Source organism: Schistocerca gregaria, chromosome 3 (assembly GCF_023897955.1).
Source record: "Schistocerca gregaria isolate iqSchGreg1 chromosome 3, iqSchGreg1.2, whole genome shotgun sequence".
NCBI classification, from domain to species: Eukaryota; Metazoa; Arthropoda; class Insecta; order Orthoptera; family Acrididae; genus Schistocerca; species Schistocerca gregaria.
The window spans coordinates 592,104,188-592,124,074 of record NC_064922.1 but is presented as its reverse complement, the minus strand read 5'-3'; the positions used below and the strand labels follow the sequence as shown (position 1 = coordinate 592,124,074).

The following is a 19,887-nucleotide window of genomic DNA, read 5'->3' as shown; positions in this document are numbered from 1 at the left end:
CACCTAATCCTGTTATCTGTGATTAGTGTCTTACATTAAGGTTGTTACCAGGCACTGAGGAACCCAATTGGTTTCACTCTATACTATATATTTCTGGAGCACACCAGTGATAACAATCAGTTAAGTAGTTGTTAGATATGCCAATTGCACAATACACCATAATATTGTGGTACAAGGCATTTTATAAACATCCCAAATTAATTTGTAAATATGGCTACAAACAGAAGATTTATAAGTTGTTTTGCTTTATTATTATTATTATTATTATTATTATTATTATTATTATTATTATTATTATTATTATTAAGTAGATGCGAGTTGGCAATTCCTACCCCACCACCTTTTACACATTATAATAACAGCACTTTTCTACAGAATCAGAGGAGTTGTCAAGGTGAAATTTTTTCAGTTTGTTTTCAAAATTTACTTTGCTGCCTGTTAACGCATTTTATATCACTGTGTAAGTGACCAAAAATTTTAGTTTCAGTAGTGTGCACCCCTTTTTGGCTAAAGACAACCTTAATGTGGGGTAATGAATGCCATTTTTCCTTCTGGTATTGTAATTGTGTACTTCATAGTTCCTTTTGAAATGCAGTGGATTATTTACAACAAACTTCATTAGGGACTAGATATACTGTGAAGCAGTAGTCAGAATATCCAACTCCTTAAACAGATGCGTAAACTATGACTTGACACTCAAGATTTGACTGAGGCAATATAAATAAAACAGACTGCAGAAATTATTCAAAACTACTTTCTGAATCTGAGACTCTTTCGTAAATTGATACTGCAAATGGCAAAATCAGAGATGTAGAAACTGCTTTTTTCATTGAAAATTACATGTGTGTCTGTAGTTTTCAATGCAATTTTTCTATGAAAAAAATTACATCCCACTTCCATTCAATGTCCACTGTTCCTTCATAGATGCATACCCATAATATCCACTTTTTTGCATCAATTCCGCAGCCTAAAATCAAAGAAATGAATACAGGTATAGTTAAAATGTACGGTTTTTTGATAGCTCATCATATGCTAATATTTGGTGGAGGCAAATACACAATCTGTATATTGTCATTCCTGTCACGGATTACTTTAGCATGTTTTTGTAATGCAGAGTCTTACTGAAAAAGAGATTTACAGACAGCTTGTCATATCACTGTCAACATTCATCATGATCCACTGTAGCAACTTCTTCAATCTAAAGTACTCAAGGGTCTGCTAATCCAGTATAGTATTTAAGTAAGAACCTTTGTTTAGCACTATTGACCAATATCAATCTAATGACCATTTACTTGTAAAAGTACAATTCGTGCATAATTCGCGAGCAGTCTGTAGTCATGGCCAGTTTTTCATGCGCCACCCTGCATTCATTTTGTGTGAGGGCAAGACTGTTGCATAAACATCTTTTCTTTCTGGTCCTGACGCCTTCTATCCTCCAAGCCCAACACCCCTTCCTCTCCACCCACCTATATTATGAAACGAGTGTGTTCCATGAAACGATAAATCTTGTGATGAATTTCTCAATCTCAGTATGTACTTCCTGTCACTTATCAATGGAAAAGTGGAGTTTGGCTGCCTAAGATGATGATACTACTACTACTACTACTACTACTACTACTACTACTACTACTACTAATAATAATAATAATTATTATTATTATTCAACATCAAATAATCAATGTAATCACTAAAATAATACAATTTCAACACATAATAAATTTCATTCTTCCAAATCAAGTTTGGATTCTGACTCAGTCAAGAGACAGAACGTAATGAATGTTAGTCAAAGTTCTGCATTTGGAATGAGGGAACATTCCTGTAGATGGATAAATTGAAGCATTCACAAAATCATTAATTGGGTCACACTACTGTCATTACTAGAGACCAATTATGCATGAAAAATGCTAAAAACTGCACAAAAAGCATCAAAATATGCACAATCAAATAATAAAAAAACATTGTAGTTAGAGAGTGTATTAAATCTCAAAGTCGAACCAGTGCATATCAATCACAAGAAGAGCACGAGCCAAGTAAAAAATCAGTATATTTAGAATGCTGATGTCATTTTTTGCATACTTTCTAGTGGAGGTTAGGAAAAGGTCCTTTCTGGGATTATTTTCTATAAATTTGCAAAAGGGAACATATACCATTGTTCCTTCCTTGCTATTGTCAAGTAAAAGGTCTCTCACCATCCACAGTAGAGTGCAATGGGGACAAAGTGGGGGAGTATCACCACTTAAAAGATGTCGATGGCTAAAAGACAGTGCCCTATCCAGAGACTAGTTAAAATTACCTCCTCTAGACGATGAGTTCCAGAGGAAGAGGTCCAAGCACAGGGAAGAGCTTTCACATCCTGAAATTTATTATTGGGAAGTGCAGACCAATGTGTGTTCCATGAAAGAGCAACACGAAGAGATAAAACACTCTGTACATTGGCGAAGGGAACCATGTGAACAGCAGGCTGAGGAAGAGAGACTGCAGCCTTGGCCGGTATATCGGCCACCTCGTTTCCCCAGATACCAACATGTCCTGGGATCCAGAGGAATGCCACACCCAGAGGAATGCCACAGATACGCCCCGTAAGTGGAGCAAGTGGAGGCAGTCCTGAATCCGGTGGACCAAAGGTCGGACAGGGTAGAGAGCTTGGAGACTGAGGAGAGAGCTGAGCGGATCTGAGCATATAATATACTGTATCCACTGATGGCTATGGATGTATTGGACAGCCTGGAGAACAGTGTAAAGCTCTGCAGTAAAAACTGAACACTGGTCAGTAAGCCAAAATCGATTAGGGGTGTCGCCAACAATATAGTCACTCTCAACACCAAATGATGTTTTTGAGCCACCAGTGTAAATAAATGTGGCATCCTTCATTTGTGCGCATAGAGCAGCAAATGCTCGACGATAAATGAGAGAAGGGGTACCATCCTTGGGAAGCTGATAAAGGTCACGGAGCAGGCAGGTCCGGGACGGAGCAAAGGTGGTGCTGTACCTCCAGTTGTCAAGAAAGTTTTAGGAAAGTGGAAAGAAACAACGTAGCAGCTGACACAAGCGGACTCGTTGTGGTGGTGGTGGTGGTGGTGGTGGTGGTGGTGGTGGTGGTAGAGAGGAAGGGCAGCCTGCATACTCTACATCCAAGGAGGTGCTGAAAAAAGGTCATGGGATGCATTAGTAGGCATGGAAGACAAATGGCTAGCTAAACAACTCAGGACAGCTCGCTGATTGGACAGAGGAGGGTCAGCAGTCTCAGCATAAAGGTTGTCCACAGGGCTGGTGTAAAAAGCTCCAGACTCTAAACAGAATCCACAGTGGTGGACAGAGTTGAGATGCTGAAGAACAGACAGCCAAGCAGAGCAGTAAACTACGTTTCCATAGTCCAATGTCGGAGTGCACTAAGGCGCGATATAGGCAGAGAAGGACCACTCTGTCTGCTCCCCACGAGGTACCATTCAGAACACGGAGGGCGTGACGGATCGCAGACAGCGAGCCAAAAGATAGGAAACATGGGAGGGCCAGCACAGTTTTCTGTCAAATGTAAGTCCCAAGAATTTAGCGACGTCCACGAACGGAAGGTCAACAGGGCCTAGATGTAGAGAAGACAGAAGAAACTCCGTACGACACCAAAAATTGACACAAACAGTCTTACTGGGAGAAAATCAGAAGCCGGTTTCAATGTTCCAAGAGAGGAGGCGATTGAGACAACCTTGAAGATGACATTCAAAAAGGTTGGCCCGTCGAGAGCTGTAGTAGATCGCAAAATCATCCACAAAGAGGGAGCCCGAGACATCAGGAAGGATACAATCCATAATTGGATTTATGGCAATGGCAAACAGTACAACACTTAGCACGAAGCCCTGGGGTACCCTGTTTTCTTGGGAGGAAGTACGGGAGAGAGTAGTGTTCACCCGCACTTTAAATGTGCACTCTGCCATAAATTCACGAATAAAAAGGGGCAGCCGATATTGAAAGCCCCAAGAGAACAGTGTGCGATGGCTGCCCGTCTCCAACAGGTATCGTATGCTCTCTCCAGATAAAAAAAATATTGCTACTGTTTGACGTTTCCTGAGAAAATTGTTCATGATATAAGTGGAGAGAGCAACAAGGTGGTCAACAGCAGAATGATGCTTTCGGAAACTGCATTGGGCAGGTGTTAAAAGGCTTTGGGACTCCAGCCACCAGGCTAAATGGCAATTCACCATATGTTCAAAAACCTTACACAATACACTACTCGTGAGAGAAATGGGGCAATAGCTAGAAGGGAGATGTTTGTCCTTTCCAGGTTTCAGAACAGGAACGATAGCTTCCCGCCATCATCTGGGAAAATCACTCTCAAGCCAAAGTCGATTATAAAGGCGAAGGAGGTAACACAGACTATGGTAAGATAAATGCAGCAATATTTGGACGTGGACACCATCCGGTCCTGGGGCGGAAGAGTGAGAAGAACAGAGTGCGTATTGGAGTTCCCACATGGAGAAAACAGTATTATAGTTTTCACTATTGGGATAGGAGAAAGCAAGACGTTGCACTTCCGCTGCACGTTTCTTCGGGAGAAAGGCTGGTGGGTAATTTGAAGAGCTCGAAATCTCAGCAAAGTGTTGACCCAATGAGTTAGAAATTGTGATGGGGGTCCACTAAGGTATCATTGCGTGACAGTGAGCCTAGAGATTGGGGAGAAACTATACACACCAGATAACTGTCGAATGCAACTCCAAACTTCTGAGGAGGGAGTGAAGGTGTTAAAAGAGCTAGTAAAGAAGTCCCAGCTTGGTTACTTGCTATTGCGGATGATGCGATGGCATCATGCATGTAACTGCTTATAATGGATACAGATGGTCAAAGTAGGATGGTGGCGGAAAACGCGAGGAGCACGTTGCCGTTCACGTACTGCGTCACAGCACACCTTATTCCACTAAGGAACTGAGGTGCGCCGGGGCAAATCGGAGGTGCGAGGTATTGAACGTTCCATGGCTGTAAGAATAACTTCTGTAACATGAGACATGATCATCGACTCTAGGAAAGTGATGGTCACCGATTATCGCTAGAAACGAAAGAAGTGTGCAATCGGCTTGGACAAACTTCCAGCGTCTAAGGTGCATAGATGGCAGTTGTAGCTGCAATCGAAGGACACAAGGAAAATGGTCACTCTAGTGTGTATCAGTAAGAGCGAACCATTCAAGGCGCTGAGCTAGCTGAACAGTACCGACTGAAAAGTCGAAATGAGACAAATTCGTTGTGGATGGAGACAAATATGTAGGTTCCACAGTGTTGAGGCAGAGAAGATCCGCTTGGTGGAAGAAGTCAATCAATAGGGGGCGTCGCTGACAAGGACGCGGAGATCCCCAAAGTGGGTGGTGGGCATTGAAGTCCCCAACCTGCAAATAGGGGGGCGGGAGCTGACCAAGGAGATGAAGGAGATCAGCTCTCGTCATCGGTGTGGACGATGGAATGTATACGGTACAAAGAGAGAAGGTGTATCCAGAAAGGGAAAGACTGAGAGCGACAACTTGGAAGGAAGTGTTTAAGGGAATTGCGTGATAATGGCCAGTATCATGGAGAAGAATCATAAGTCCCCCATGTGCTGGAGTGCCATCAACAGAGTGGAGATCAAACTGGACTGGCTGAAACTGAGGGAAACAAAGTGATCGTGGGGACGCAGCTTTGTTTCCGGAAGACAGAAGATGACCGGTGAGTAGGATTGTAAGAGGATCAACAATTCATACCGATTGGCTCCAATGCCGTGAATATTCCAATGGATAATTCACATAAGGTGAACAGTGAAGGGAAGAATTTCATCACAGTTGCTCTCAACGACTGCTGAGAGCTGGAAGCCAACAGCGTGGAACAGCATCCAGCCAAAGGCAGAAGATCCTGATCCATAGGTTGTTCGGGGACAGCTCCTGCCACCAACCATCGGTTGGTAGATCGGCTGCCAGCAGTGCGCTTTGGCGACACAGAAGACGGCCGAGGGCAGTTACTGCCAGGTGGCGCTGTAGATGAGACACGCTGTGGCGAAGAAGGAGAGGAAATTGGTTTCTTATCAGCCTTCTTGGAAACAGTACGTTGAAATGAGGGAGGAATTGATGGTTGTGTTGTCGAGGTACGTAAAAAATCTTCGCAAGTAGGCTCTTTTTTGGAGTCCGGGAGTCTGATTTTGGGGCTCATGGATTAGCAGAAGCCGATGAAGGGTGAGCTGTAGAGTGAGCAGGTGATCGTGGGGAGGTTGAAAGAGCTATCTTTGCGCTGGCCGATCTGACGACCGTGGCACTGAAGGTTGGATCACAAGTCTGCCTGGCTGCCTCCTTAGTAGGCCGAGGAGATTGCAAGGAAAGTGCTATATGTACCTGCTGGAGGCACAGTGGGCTTTAGACTGGCAAATAACTTATGAGCAGCAAATGTAGACACCTTTTACTTCACTCTGATTTCCTGAATAAGCCGTTCATCATGTGGCAATCTCTAGAGGAAGAACGTGGTCGCCCATACAGTTAATGCAACAAGGGGATGGAGGTCGCCAAGCAGCCTCATGGGTATCCTCTCCACACGTAACGCATTTGGCCGGATTGGAACACGACTGGCTGGTACGATTGAACCACCGACACCGATAGCAACGTGTAGGGTTGGGGATGTAAGGGCGAACTGAAATTATCTCATAGCCCGCTTTAATGCTTGATGGGAGTTGAACTCTGTCAAATGTCAAGAAGACAGTACGAGTTGGAACCCAGTCCTTGTCAACCCTTTTCATGACTATGAACAGCCATTACACCCTGGTCAGACAGGTAGTTTTGAATTTCATCATCGAACAATCCGTCGAGGGAGTGTGTATAAACTTCCCCATGTGATGAATTGAAAGTGAGGTGCGCTTCCACCCAGATAGGGAAAGTGTGTAGCAGTGATGTTCACAGCAATTTGTGCCTGGAGGGCACTGACTGTTTCTAACAACAAGGTGCCATTTCGTGATCGGGAACAGGACTTTACAGGACCTGCAATTGCGTCAACACCCTTCTGAATAAAGAAAGGGTTGACTGTGGATAAGTCTTGACCTTCGTCCGACTGAGAAACAAGGAACTGTGGCACTTATGGAAGAATTGTCCATGGTTGAGACTCATTTAACTTTTGCTTATGAGCAGAAGTTGTAGACATAGATGAAATCATTGCGGAAGTATCCCCCACAATTTCCTATGTCTTGGATGGCACACTCCTTCCTTGTGGGGGCCTTCTCTGAGTGCACTCCCGCCCTATGTGATTGTTCACATCTCAGGTCACACCTCCCGAGAAATAGACAGAGGGACTATCGGCACATTCAGAAGGTACCAGCTCGGGTAATCACCCCTCCCTGGGCCTGGCCGTTACCAGGGGGTTCGTACATGTCCAACCTGTCTACCCGGGGCGGGGAATTATGCGTTACCCCATCACCAGCAACGCATGGGAACACATGGATCGGCCTTCAGGCACGCACAGGGAGGGAAAAAAGGAAGGGAGGAACAGAGAAATGGAAAGGAAAGAAGAGAGGTCTCAAATGCCGCAGCAGAGAAGAGGGTAAAGAGAAGAGGCAAGGAAAAGAGTAGGACAAAGGAAGGACAGAGACTTTCCAGCATAGAAAGCGAAGAAGAGAGTCTGTCTTACAGTTACAAGCGTCTATCTCTGGATGTAGGCACGAAACATACTTGGGTGAAACAATTGATATGTACAGGACCAACTTTGAGGTATTTCGCACGGATAGGGGCATGCTTAAAAACTCTACCATTTTATTTAAAAAACAAAACACAATCATGAATTTTTTTAATAGCATTAACTTTTAACTAACACTATTGGACCAAAGCATCATTTACAGCTTATATTACATTTTTCTACTATTGTAAACATAAACAAACAAGTATTGTTCCAAACATTAAAGATTGTGTCTTCCATCCCTCAAAACATTTTTATAAGCAGAAAAGGACGGTTCTACATCAACTGAGGTAACTGGGCAGTATCTGAATTTGGGTGTTATGTTGGCACTTATCGTTTCTGGCAAAAGATCACCTGTCCCATTAATGGAACTATCAATTTGGCACAAGGGTTATTGTTTAAAATGTTTTCAAACTTTTCGCCAGGTTTTCTTGGGAATACCTCCGGCAATGAGGAGATCACTAGAATAATTTTATTCATTAATTGAATAGATTCATTCAATGCCAAACCTTGGGTTTCAAGCTTTTTAATACTTGCAGGTATAAGGGAAAAATGAGTGCTAATCACAGCAATGTTTTAATACTGTAATCATTAAAAGCTTCCTTGCATGGCAAACTGCCAAAGCCTCTGCACTATTGAAGTCATTTACTACCTCTCTAATGGCCTCAAAATGTTCACTGTAAAACAACACAACTTCGACCCACGTACCCCAATGAGTTGCCACTAGTTCGTGATGTAAAGGCAGATTTGGTAGTTTTTCTTCGTAGGTCTTTAAGCAAGCAGAAGCCTTTAGAAACTTACTTTGTGGATGAAATCAATTTATTTACATTCACGAATGTGGACTGTGCTTCAGCGAGGCAATGTACTCCATGAGCAAAGCACGTCACATGAATCAAATTGGGATAAAATACTCTGAGGGCTTTTCCTGCTTGGATTGTACAGGGAACACAAACACCCTTTCATCTGCAGAAGATTCTGGAAATATTTTTCTAATACACTCTTTCACAAATCTGGTGATCGTAGGATGATTTATTTTTTCAAGTTCTTTGCAGGCCGCTAAATAGGAAGAAGGAGGCTCTTCTTTTAAAGTACCAAAAATTAAATTTGCAATGTAACAGAAAAGTGTGTGTAGTTTCATCAAGTGAAATCCAGATAATGCGGTCCTTGAGTTTATTGCCTATTTCTCCCAGAACATTTATGTAAATTGTAAGTATGTAATTTTTACCTCTATGTCCATTCATCTGATGTATTTTGATTTAAGCAATATTTGTGCAGAAAGCCTTTGAGGAGAGGGTTTGTATGTTTGTGAAGCTGAATACTGCTTGCAATGAATGCTACACATAGATCCATGTTAAACCGCCTTTTTTCGGCTACCTCTGGACAACTCCCGGCAACTGCAACTTGCTGTCTTCAGAAGGTGTTCTTGTGGCCCTTTCTTCTGCATTCCTGCGATATGAAGACTTGTCTTGACAAGCTTTTTTTTTTTTTTTTTTTTTTTTTTTGGGCGGCATGCTGAACAAGCACAACATGTTGCAGTGTACATGTGATAAACACATTCAACTGTGTACAGGTAAACAGAAAACTAAACTGAGACAATGGACGTGTGACTAAAAGCTCGCATAGTTTAATTTAATAGTTGCTGAGGCGTACAGTATGACAGCAGAGGGGACTAACTGGGGGTATGGGTGCAGGAGCATTGACTCTGTCTGCTTATTCCTGTTCCTCTTCTTTAATGATTTCACTAGGCAGTGGCATCTGTTAGCGATTGCACAGAGTTCTAGATTGTGGTCAATCTGTGTGACATCAAAACTAGACTGAACTAGAGATAGCTAGTCTAAATTTTTAAAACACTGTAAACATAGAGAGAAAATATGCATAGTCACTAGTGTTCAGTTAAAATATGCAATAACGGGTGAAAAGAAGCCAAATATACAAATGCATAAAATCCAGTCTCTGGCCATTACCTGCTCCAAATGCTATTTGTATTTTGGTACACGAAAGTTACCCACCTGCTCATCAATAGCAATGAACTGCCATGACCAGTTAACATTGTATAAAAATGGTCGATGGTCGAAACGGTTGTCATCTGGACTGTAACTTTCTGCATGGCATGCTGGTGTGAGTACAGTCATCTTGTGTCTATTGATTGCATAACACCGGAAAAAGTGCTTAACTTTATTTGCCACCTGAAAGGAAGGAAGAAAAAATGGGGAATGACAAACCGACAATAGAGGACACTCATTTGCTTACTTATTACAGCAGTGATAAAACTTATGTCAAACTTACATTTAGAATTATTTCTTACAAAACACACTGTCAGACAAAAAAAGTAAAGCACCCAGAAGATATGGATGAATGTCAAAGTAACAACATATAAATAAAATAGAAAGAAACTTCCACATGGGAAAAATATATTAAAAACAAAGATTCCAAGACTTACCAAGCGGGAAAGCGCCGGCAGACAGGCACATGAACAAAACACACAAACACAGAATTACTAGCTTTCGCAACCGATGGTTGCTTCTTCAGGAAGGAGAGGGAAAGACGAAAGGATGTGGGTTTTAAGGGAGAGGGTAAGGAGTCATTCCAATCCCGGGAGCGGAAAGACTTCCCTTAGGGGAAAAAAAGGACAGGTGTACACTCGCACACACACACACATATCCATCCGCACATACACAGACACAAGCAGACATATTTAAGCAGACATGTTTTGTTCATGTGCCTGTCTGCCGGCGCTTTCCCGCTTGGTAAGTCTTGGAATCTTTGTATATGTATGTTGTTACTTTATTAAAAACAAACATCAGTTCGTAAGTAAATGATACAGTTAACAATTATCCTTGACAGGTAGAATGACTAGAAGAGTGTGTTAATGATGAGGGCAGGTAAATCTGTCATCAAGGTTCTGGCTGACAGCAAGACAAGGGAGGATCATGGTACTGTGAACCAAGCACATCATGACACCTTCACATCTCTATCTGCCATCCAAGAACAAGTAACAGACTCCCTGCAATATTTCGTATCCTCCTACACCATTGGCCGGAGACTAGCTGCATCCACACAAGGAAATCATCATCCTGTATGCAGGCTGCCATTAACACTAACAGTAGCTGTTGCTTGGTCCTGTGGCTGGGTAGCATGGACTGGTGATGAATGGCACTGTATTGTGTTCAGCAATGAATTATGAGCCTGTATCACCACAGATGACCATTGTCTAGTATGGTGGAGATGTGGAGAAGTACCATTCATCCAGTGTTTTGGTGAGGCACAGCAGTGTTACCCCTGCTATCACAGGGTAGGGAGCCATTGGGTATGATGTCAGATCATGGCTGGTAGTGAATGGCTGATAATGATTCAACAAAAGGTTGAGTAAGTGTTGCCGTCTCTTGAAAGTAATTAAGGACTACAGCAACATTGGATGATTACTATCTCCAGTCTTTGTGGCCTTTTGGAAAGATAACAACAACACATTATTATTATTATTATTGTTATTGGGAAACTGATTATCTTTGAGTGTATGCCAAACTTTAATCACGGCCCATAATCTACAATATGCAAACATCTACATCGTTTTTCAATACCCGGGGATTTTCAATTTCTTCACCGATGTCTACCAGTCAACTGTTTTAAGATTCAGAATAGACGTCCATACTCTGTTCCAAAATTCTAAAAAAGTGGTACATAATCTATATGGATATTATTTTTACTTGTAACAGCATAGTTAATTGCTCAGTTCATTTTAAATCCACTTTTGTTATTGACCATGAATACTGTTATGATTTTAAAGGATATTTTCCTGTACAAATGTAATATTTTTCAATGAAGTACTGGTATTTATTTGGCAAAGTCATGCAAAAGGATTACTTAATAACACTGATACTCTACGTTCTTGAAGTTACTGGGTGCAAAAATGCATATTATAAGGTCTTGCAGAAGCCTGCTGAAAGACTTGTGTATGGTAACTAATGCTGCTTGGTATATTTCATAATGAAATTTGTCATAAGAAATATACATTTATTTTTCAAACCAACAGTTAAATTCACAAAATCCATACACAGAATAAGAACAATCTTCATAAAGATAAAATCACACACTTTGGTCAAGAAATGTAGCTATTATTCAGGAATACAATTTTTCACTAGCTTACCAATAACTATAAAAAAGTTCAACTATTAATAAATTATAGTTTAAGAGAAGCCTACAGGATGTCTTGGTGGCCAACTCCTCTCACTCTGCTCACTAATTCTTTACCATAACCAAATGATAAACTTTTTATTAACTGTATCACATAACACAAATGCTGCAACTCATTTTCAAAAATCTCCTCACTGTGGATCTACAGAAAAAAAGGTGCATTTAATCTTTAAGGTATCTCTTGTTATGCCGTAGCAAGTTCTTACATAAATTTGCCAATACAACCACTTCTGATGGCATTTTCAGAACGAGCCCGGCATTCTGCTGCAAAAAGTTTAATGACTTGTGACAAAGCAAGCTGGGATATTTTTACTTCCCTTCTTGTTTTGCCATCTGCCTCCTTAAAACTTCATTTTTTTTTCATTTTTGACTAATTATCATTAACATATGTGAGTATAATCTGCATGTTCATGTTCATAAAAGAGAAAGGTTGGCCCTACGTTTTAAAGAATATAACACCAGATCTAATTTTGTGCTTGGTTTTATATGTAATCGATTTTATAATTTATTTTGACTATTCCTAGTTAGTATCTTTTGTTATAAGGTGAACCCAGTGATTGTTTCATAACTTAAATTCTACTGTTGACTTATAAATTCTGTACTAATTATAAACATTTGGATGAACAGCTAATAGTATTCTTAAAGGATCTATTTCACTCTATTCGAAAACATGTTAGCGAAGTCAGACCTTAGTTAATTCCAAAGTAATTAATAGTTCTGTCAAAAGTATTATTTGCATAATGTCTGTTAATTTCATCATTTGAACAAATACTTTGGCCCAACTCTTCTAGTAAAAGAAACTGTTAAAAAGAAGGAAGTTGCCTATCAAAATATGGGGAATTATCAAAGAAAAAGACGATTTAAACAAAATTCTCAGTCACAAAGTAGACAATGATGTTTTTTTAGAGGAAAGCATAATAAATTAACCCTTGCATATCAGAATGTCTAGTATGTAACTAATAAAACAGAGCAGCTGAGTGTTTACCTAAATGAAACTAAGCCACACCTCTTCCTAGCGAATGAATTGGGATGCAAGGAAGAGGAAGCATATGGTTACAGGCTAAAAAATTACAAACTTATGAACTTGTACTGCAGAAAGACACACAAAAGTGATGGGGTAGGCATTTATAGTAGAAATGATGTAAAATGTGAAAAAGTTAAATGGACAGATCTGAGTACTGAAATGGTATTTGAGGTTGCAGCAGTAAACCTGAAGTATGGAAACAACAGCCTTATTATAGCACCACTGTATAGGTCACCTGGAAGTAACACAGATGAGTTTCTAAATTGCCTAGAGGACTTGCTGGAGGGGACAGCAATGTATAAAAACACTTGTTGCTTGTTGGAGACATCAACATAGACTCATTAAATAATAGTGTTAACTATTTGTGCTATATGGATGTATTATAGTGTTATAACTTTGAACAAATGAGCCCAGAAGCTACAAGAGTCACTGCAAATACAAAGACACGTATTGACCATGTTCTCACAAATGTAGGAAAAGACAAAGTTAATGTAAACACCTTAGAAAACTACATTTGTGATCACAGAGCACTTACTATGGAAATTGATGTAGGGAACATACATGTAACTGAAAGTAATACAGTTATATAGAAAAGAAAATTTAACTATCCTAAACTTAAGATGGCACTAGGGAATGAAAAATGGGAACCAGTGTACAATGCAACTGAAGTGAATGAAAAATGGGAATATTTCTGTAAGTTATTCAGTAACACTTTAAATGAAACCTGTCCTTTAGTTAAAAAAGTAAATAAAGGTGTAAACCATAAAGCTGAGAATCTCCCTTCTGAAATTATTGAACTGAGGGAGAAAATGAAAGATTGCTATATACTTTTTAGAGACACTATATTTTGTTGAGAAATATTGTAGTTTAAACTGCCCAGAAAAACATACAGAGAGTACTTGACTAACCTAAAAGCACAGAAATATACCTCTGAAATAAGAAACTCTAGCTGTATCAGTAAAACTGCCAGGAAAATAATACATATAGAAAGTGGGAAACAGAATTCCTATGAACACAGCAACATTACATTAAAAGAAAATGGTGAAGAAATAAATGACCCAAAAGAAGTGTGTGAGAAATTTATACAAAAGTTCAGTATAGTTGGTACAAATGAAGTTCATGTCAAGCCACAAAATTTTAGTCTTGGAAAAATCTAGCCAGTCCTTTTATATCCACGGCATTACTGAGAGGGACGTCCTAGCAATCATATCAGCATTTTGACCAAAAATGTCTTGTGGCTGGGATGACATTTCACCTAAACTGTTAAAGGAATGAAGTATGAATTAGTGAAACCCCTGACTCATTTGATAAATACCTCCCTCAGAAATGGAGTATTCCCTGGTCTTTTGAAAATTACTGAAATTATACCAGTGCATAAAAAGGGATTAAAAACTGACACTAAAAACTACAGGCCAATATCATTAACCTCAGAATTAGGCAAATTGTTAAGAGAGAGAGTAATACTAAATCAAGCTGAATCATATTTCACGAAACACAATCTGTTAAACAACCTACAACATGGATTTGGAAAAGGGAGATCTACTACAACAGCAGTGGCATCTTTTATACATGAAATATTAAATAAGCTGGACAAAAGTGACAAGGTAAGAGGCACTTTCCTAGATACGAGTAAAGCCTTTGATACTGTGAATCATACCATTCTTCTGTGTAAGCTAGAGGAGTACGGGTTGAGAGGACTAGCCTTGAAACTACTTACCTCCTATTTGCAAGACAGGAAACAGTGTGTAAAGCTAACTTATCAAAATAATGAGCAGCTCCTAACAACCACATCAAACTTCAGGACACTTCAATGTGACGTGCCTCAAGGAAGCATACTAGGGTCTTTTCTGTTCCTTGTATACGTAAGTAACTTATTTGAACCCCAAAATTGCATGGTTGAAAGCTATGCCAATGACATATCCTTCACCAGCTGTGGCAGTGATATGCAGTCTGCGGCTAACAGTACCAAGATCAGTTTCAATACTCTGTCCGCTTACCTTACAGCAAACAAGCTGCTTCTAAGTACAGGCAAAACGGTAATAATGAAGTTTATCCACAGTTATAATGCCGCCATAACCGATACTGTATCTACATCCCCATTGGGTCTTGCATATGCAAATTCACATAAATTTTAGGGCATCGTTTTTGATGAACACTTATCATGGAAAGACCATGTAGATAATACTTGCAAGAAAAGCAATAGAAATGTGTATATACTGAAACAGGCCTCAGCCTTCTTGGACCATGATACTTTAAGGCAAATATATTTTGGGTTAATTCATCCGCACCTTCAGTATGGTATTGAGATATGTGGTGGGGCATCAGCAGTTCATATAGATAGACTTTTTAGATTACAAAAAAAGGCATCTTTAGAAAATATAAAATTCTTAGTGTACTCCGTGTATATACTGCAGACAGTCATGTTCGTGAAACAAAATCCTGAATTTAATATGAGAAACAGTAATGTTCACAACTATGATACACTGAGAAGGGAAAATTTATAGAATTGTGACCAATAAAAAGGCAACAGACCACAGCCCACACAGAATGGGAGTCATTTTCTACAATGCACTACCCTGTGAACTCAAGAAAGTAAATCTAAATATGCTAAAGAGTAGACTGTCTCAGGACCAAAACATTGGGCCCTAATGTTTCCCCACAATAATAGAGAAGTGTTCTTACTCTATAGAGGACTTTGGTAAGTTGTAGTGCCATCCTGGAAAACAGTGGCTCCGATCTATCAGTGGTATGAAAGAATGTAATTATACACTGTACTATGTGTACTGTACTATTATAAATATAAGCTAAATTGTGTTACACTATAGAGGAATCTACTTTTAGTGCCCTTTTGAAAAATAGTGTGTACAGACATATGTCTGATCCATATGTTGTTATGAAAGAATGTAAATATTTTACTGTATATGTGTAATGTAATTAAATTTTCCTGACAACGTCCGAAAACTTTGTTATATGGACAGAAAATAAATAATAATAAATAAAAATGAATTCAGAAATTACAATTAAAACTCACTTCATTCAATTGAACTGTAAATTAAACATAGAACCATGTGTAGTTTCAGCAGCTATTATTGTGGGGATACATTAGCGCCCAATTTTTTGGTCCTGCGACAGTCAGTCCATGGCCGAGTTTCGGACAAGAAACCAGTGTTGGGTAGAACAACAATAATGCTCTAACTTAACTGTGAAATAAGTGTTACACCAATAGGCCATGTGTTAAAGCAGTGAAAGTGTCTGTTAAATTTATAAGAAAGACTTTGAACTGTTTGTTTAGGTTGTTATTCAACAGAAAACTACTGTAGCAGTATGTGGATGTCTGCCTGCAACCTATTAATGAGGCTTATTGAAAGTTAAACAATAGTGCACTGGCCATATAACTGTGTATATGGGGGGGGGGGGAGGGGGGGGAGAGTGGAAGGGGGGGTGCTGTGAACAGTGAAAGCAAAGAACTGTGAAACGCAACTGTGTATCTGTCGGCTACATCATTTACAGCAGACAGTTCCGCACTTCCACCCCCTATTTTTTCAGCCAGTATCAGAACAAGGTGCGTCAACACAAAGGGCAACCAACAAAGAAATAAAGCATGCGAACATCACATTTGGTGCCCGGTGTGAGGAATATTGCATGTGGACACAATGAACTAGGACTCACGAACTTTGTACAGTGAACTCAAGAGCGGTTTACAGTGCAGTGGTGCAAACAGCCAATTAGCGCTTGGGTTTCATAGCCACAGTAGGCCAGCAGCCAATCAGTGAGGGGGTTCTACAGACGCGGCCATTGAGTACAGGAGCAGCCAGTCAGCACAGCTGACTGCGATAAACAAGACGCCTCACATAGAAAATTACAACTTACATCAGCTGTGCACCAGAAAAATCAAGATGGCAACCGCAGCAGCAACAGGAGATGAGTAAATGACAATAACTTAATTTCATAGTAAAAGCAGTTTTATATTAAGTGATACATAATGAGTGGCAACAACAAACACAATAGTGTGATGGACGAGAATGGACAATTGGGAAGAGATTTGAAAATTGGTAACGAAGCTGTGGAGGTTAAGTTTTTAAATCAACAGAAAGATTTAATGGGGACTGTTTCAATTGACATTAGTGGTTTTAAGTCGCATGTGAAGGTACCTTTGAATGATAGAGATGAAAGTTCTATTACAAAGAGCGAAAGGGACAAAACAGTACTGAAGTGGATGAGATTGCTAAGGTTAAGGAGGAGGAATCTAGTAGCAAAAGTCAGCGAGAGCAAAAGTTTATGGCAGATGGAAAAGTGGAGGTGACTTTAAGGCAAATTATGAGTAGTTTGAATAGTATGTGTACAAAAGAAGACATTAGTTGGGTGGAAAGTAGTATGAAAGAAGACACTAATAGGGTGGAGAAGAAAACTGATAGCATTAGAACTGACATGGTTAGCTTAAAGGATGAAAGGAAGAAAAAAAAATAAAAAGGAGATTCAGGTAGTCAGTTCTAATCTTTCAGAATTAAATAACAAGGTTGAAGCAGAAGATTGTGATGAAAAGGTAGAGAAAGTAGTACATAACACTAATGAGAAATTAACATTAATGAGTAGTAAATGTGTACAAGAGAGAAAGAAGCTTTGTGAGGGTGGAGGCTTCCGAAAAACAGTGTAAAGATGAAGTCAACGCAGCCAGGAAATTTTGTGCTGAAAATAGGGTTAAACTTGAGAACTAAATCGAAGAGATTAAAAATGATTTTGAAATGGAAGTAGGAACCAAGTGTGCAGCAGTGGTAGAGTAAAAACTGGTAAAAGTAAATAAAAATGTACATTGCAAATTGGCTGAAATGGAGGAAAAAGAGGGAAGAGATAAAAGCAGAGAGTATGTAGTGTCCCAAACAGTCCTTCATTTGCTAGTTGTAAGAAATTTGATAATTTTGAACCACATGGGAAGTGCATCCACCGGATTTCATTGGAGAATTAAATGATTTGCCTGAAACATGGAATGACAAAGAGAAAATGTCATTTTTAAGAGTGTTTTGAAGGGGGCAAAGCTTTGAGAAAGATTTTTTTTTAGATGAATATTGGTCCAAAGAGAAGCAGCAGAGAATTTTGAGATGAATTTTGGGGAGGAGAGAGATTTGACTCCAGGAAGGGTACTGCGAAAGGTTTCTGTCAGCTTTGGATAAACAAATTGAAATATTTGGACAAAGAGCTAGGTAGTGAATCAGTAATTATGGGTTTAGAAACTAAGTTGCCTCAGAAAGTTAGATAATTGTTTGTACCTGCCCCTAGGGATAATATTAGTGATTTCTTGAATTGTGTTGATAAAGTGGAGAGGGTGAAGCCCTCATTAGAAGATTGTAGGAGGAATTTTGACGACAATAATCGATCAGAGAGGGAATTTCAGGTAAATAGGATGAACAGGACTAATTATACTAGAAATTCAAGGAATGGTTGGGTGGAGGACAGCCAGATGGACACGGAAATGGTAGGAGAAATTCAAGTAAAATAGATGGAGGAGATGATTAATTCTGGATCAAACCATTTGAACTACACAATGCTCCAGTTTTAGCTTGCACTAGAGCAGGTAGTGATGAAGATCTACTTGTATATAAATCACAAGTAAGGGTAATGCAAATGATAGCAGTAAGGCAAGTGTAATTGCTAATTCTAGTGAGATGTTGAATGACAGTGTGGGTAGCAATATTTATCCCATAAGAGGAGAGCAGGAACTTACTATAATAAAATCAAATGATGAAACAGAGGGGGTTGCTGTTGCTCAGGATGTCTAAAGTGCCAAAATGGATGTTAAATTTTTAAAAGAACATAAGGAATTCAGGTGTTTTGGTTTGTGGTCTAATACTGGAAACAAGGATCAGCTAATTAGCCAAATATTTGAGGACAGTGAAAGTTACAGTAGGTCTGATCCTGAAAGTAGTGGTAATGATGACAGCAGTGACAAATTAAGTAGTGATGAAGATGAGGTATTTGAATTTACAATTGTTAATGATGACCATTTGGTAAGTAAAAAAGAATAGAGGAGGACAATACTTGGCCTAATGCAGGGTTAGAGCTTGAGAGTGGTAATGAGGAAGAAAATGAGAGTGGTAATGAGGAAGATAACCATGCTATCTGTCATCTGACTGTGTCTCGTAATCAATTTGGTAAGTAGGATGATAGTTTTTCCAGGGAAAGGATTAATGAGGATTTGTTGTATGAAGAAGATCACATGGTATGTAAAAAGGAAGTGTGGCACGCTTTCGCTTTAATAACAGCAAATGTACACGGTATACATGTTACGTGTTTACCGGACAGTGGTAGTGATTTATTTATTTATTTATTTATTTATTTAAATGTCAAGTTCCGTAGGACCATATTGAGGAGCAAATCTCCAAGGTCATGGAACGTGTCAGTACATGAACTTACAACACAAATGTAATAACATAAAAATAAATGTTCATGAACCTGAAAGAAAATACAGTCCATAAGTTTAAGCAAACGCAATCAGCAATACAATGAGAATCATCTTAATTTTTCAAGGAACTCTCGACAGAATAGAAGGGGTGACCCATGAGGAAAAACTTCAGTTTCAATTTGAAAGCGCATGGATTACTGCTAAGATTTTTTAATTCGAGTGGCAGCTTATTGAAAATGGATGCAGCAGTATACTGCACACCTTTTTGCACAAGAGTTAAGGAAGTCCGATCCAAATGGAGGTTTGATTTCTGCCGAGTATTAACCGAGTGAAAGCTGCTTATTGTTGGAAATAAACTAATATTGGTAACAAGAAACGACAATAAGGAATATACATATTGAGAGGCCAATGTCAAAATACCCAGACTCGTGAAAAGAGGTCGACAAGAGGTTCGTGAACTCACACCACTTATTTCCCGAACCGCCCATTTCTGAGCCAAAAATATCCTTCTAGAATGGGAAGAGTTACCCCAAAACATAACACCATACAGCATACGTGAATCAAAATAAGCAAAGTAGACTAATTTACGTGTCGAAATATCACTCACTTTCAA

General features: G+C 39.5%; 1 protein-coding gene across 1 annotated transcript in view; it reads right to left on the bottom strand.

Annotated features, from left to right (window-relative positions):
- LOC126353906 (glutamine-dependent NAD(+) synthetase) overlaps positions 1-19,887 on the bottom strand; it is a 190,750-nt gene that overhangs the window by 15,672 nt on the left and 155,191 nt on the right. Inside the window, exon 14 of the mRNA XM_050003134.1 lies at positions 9,672-9,848. Within this exon, the coding sequence (XP_049859091.1) occupies positions 9,672-9,848 (177 nt within the window). The remainder of the gene's footprint in view (positions 1-9,671; positions 9,849-19,887) is intronic.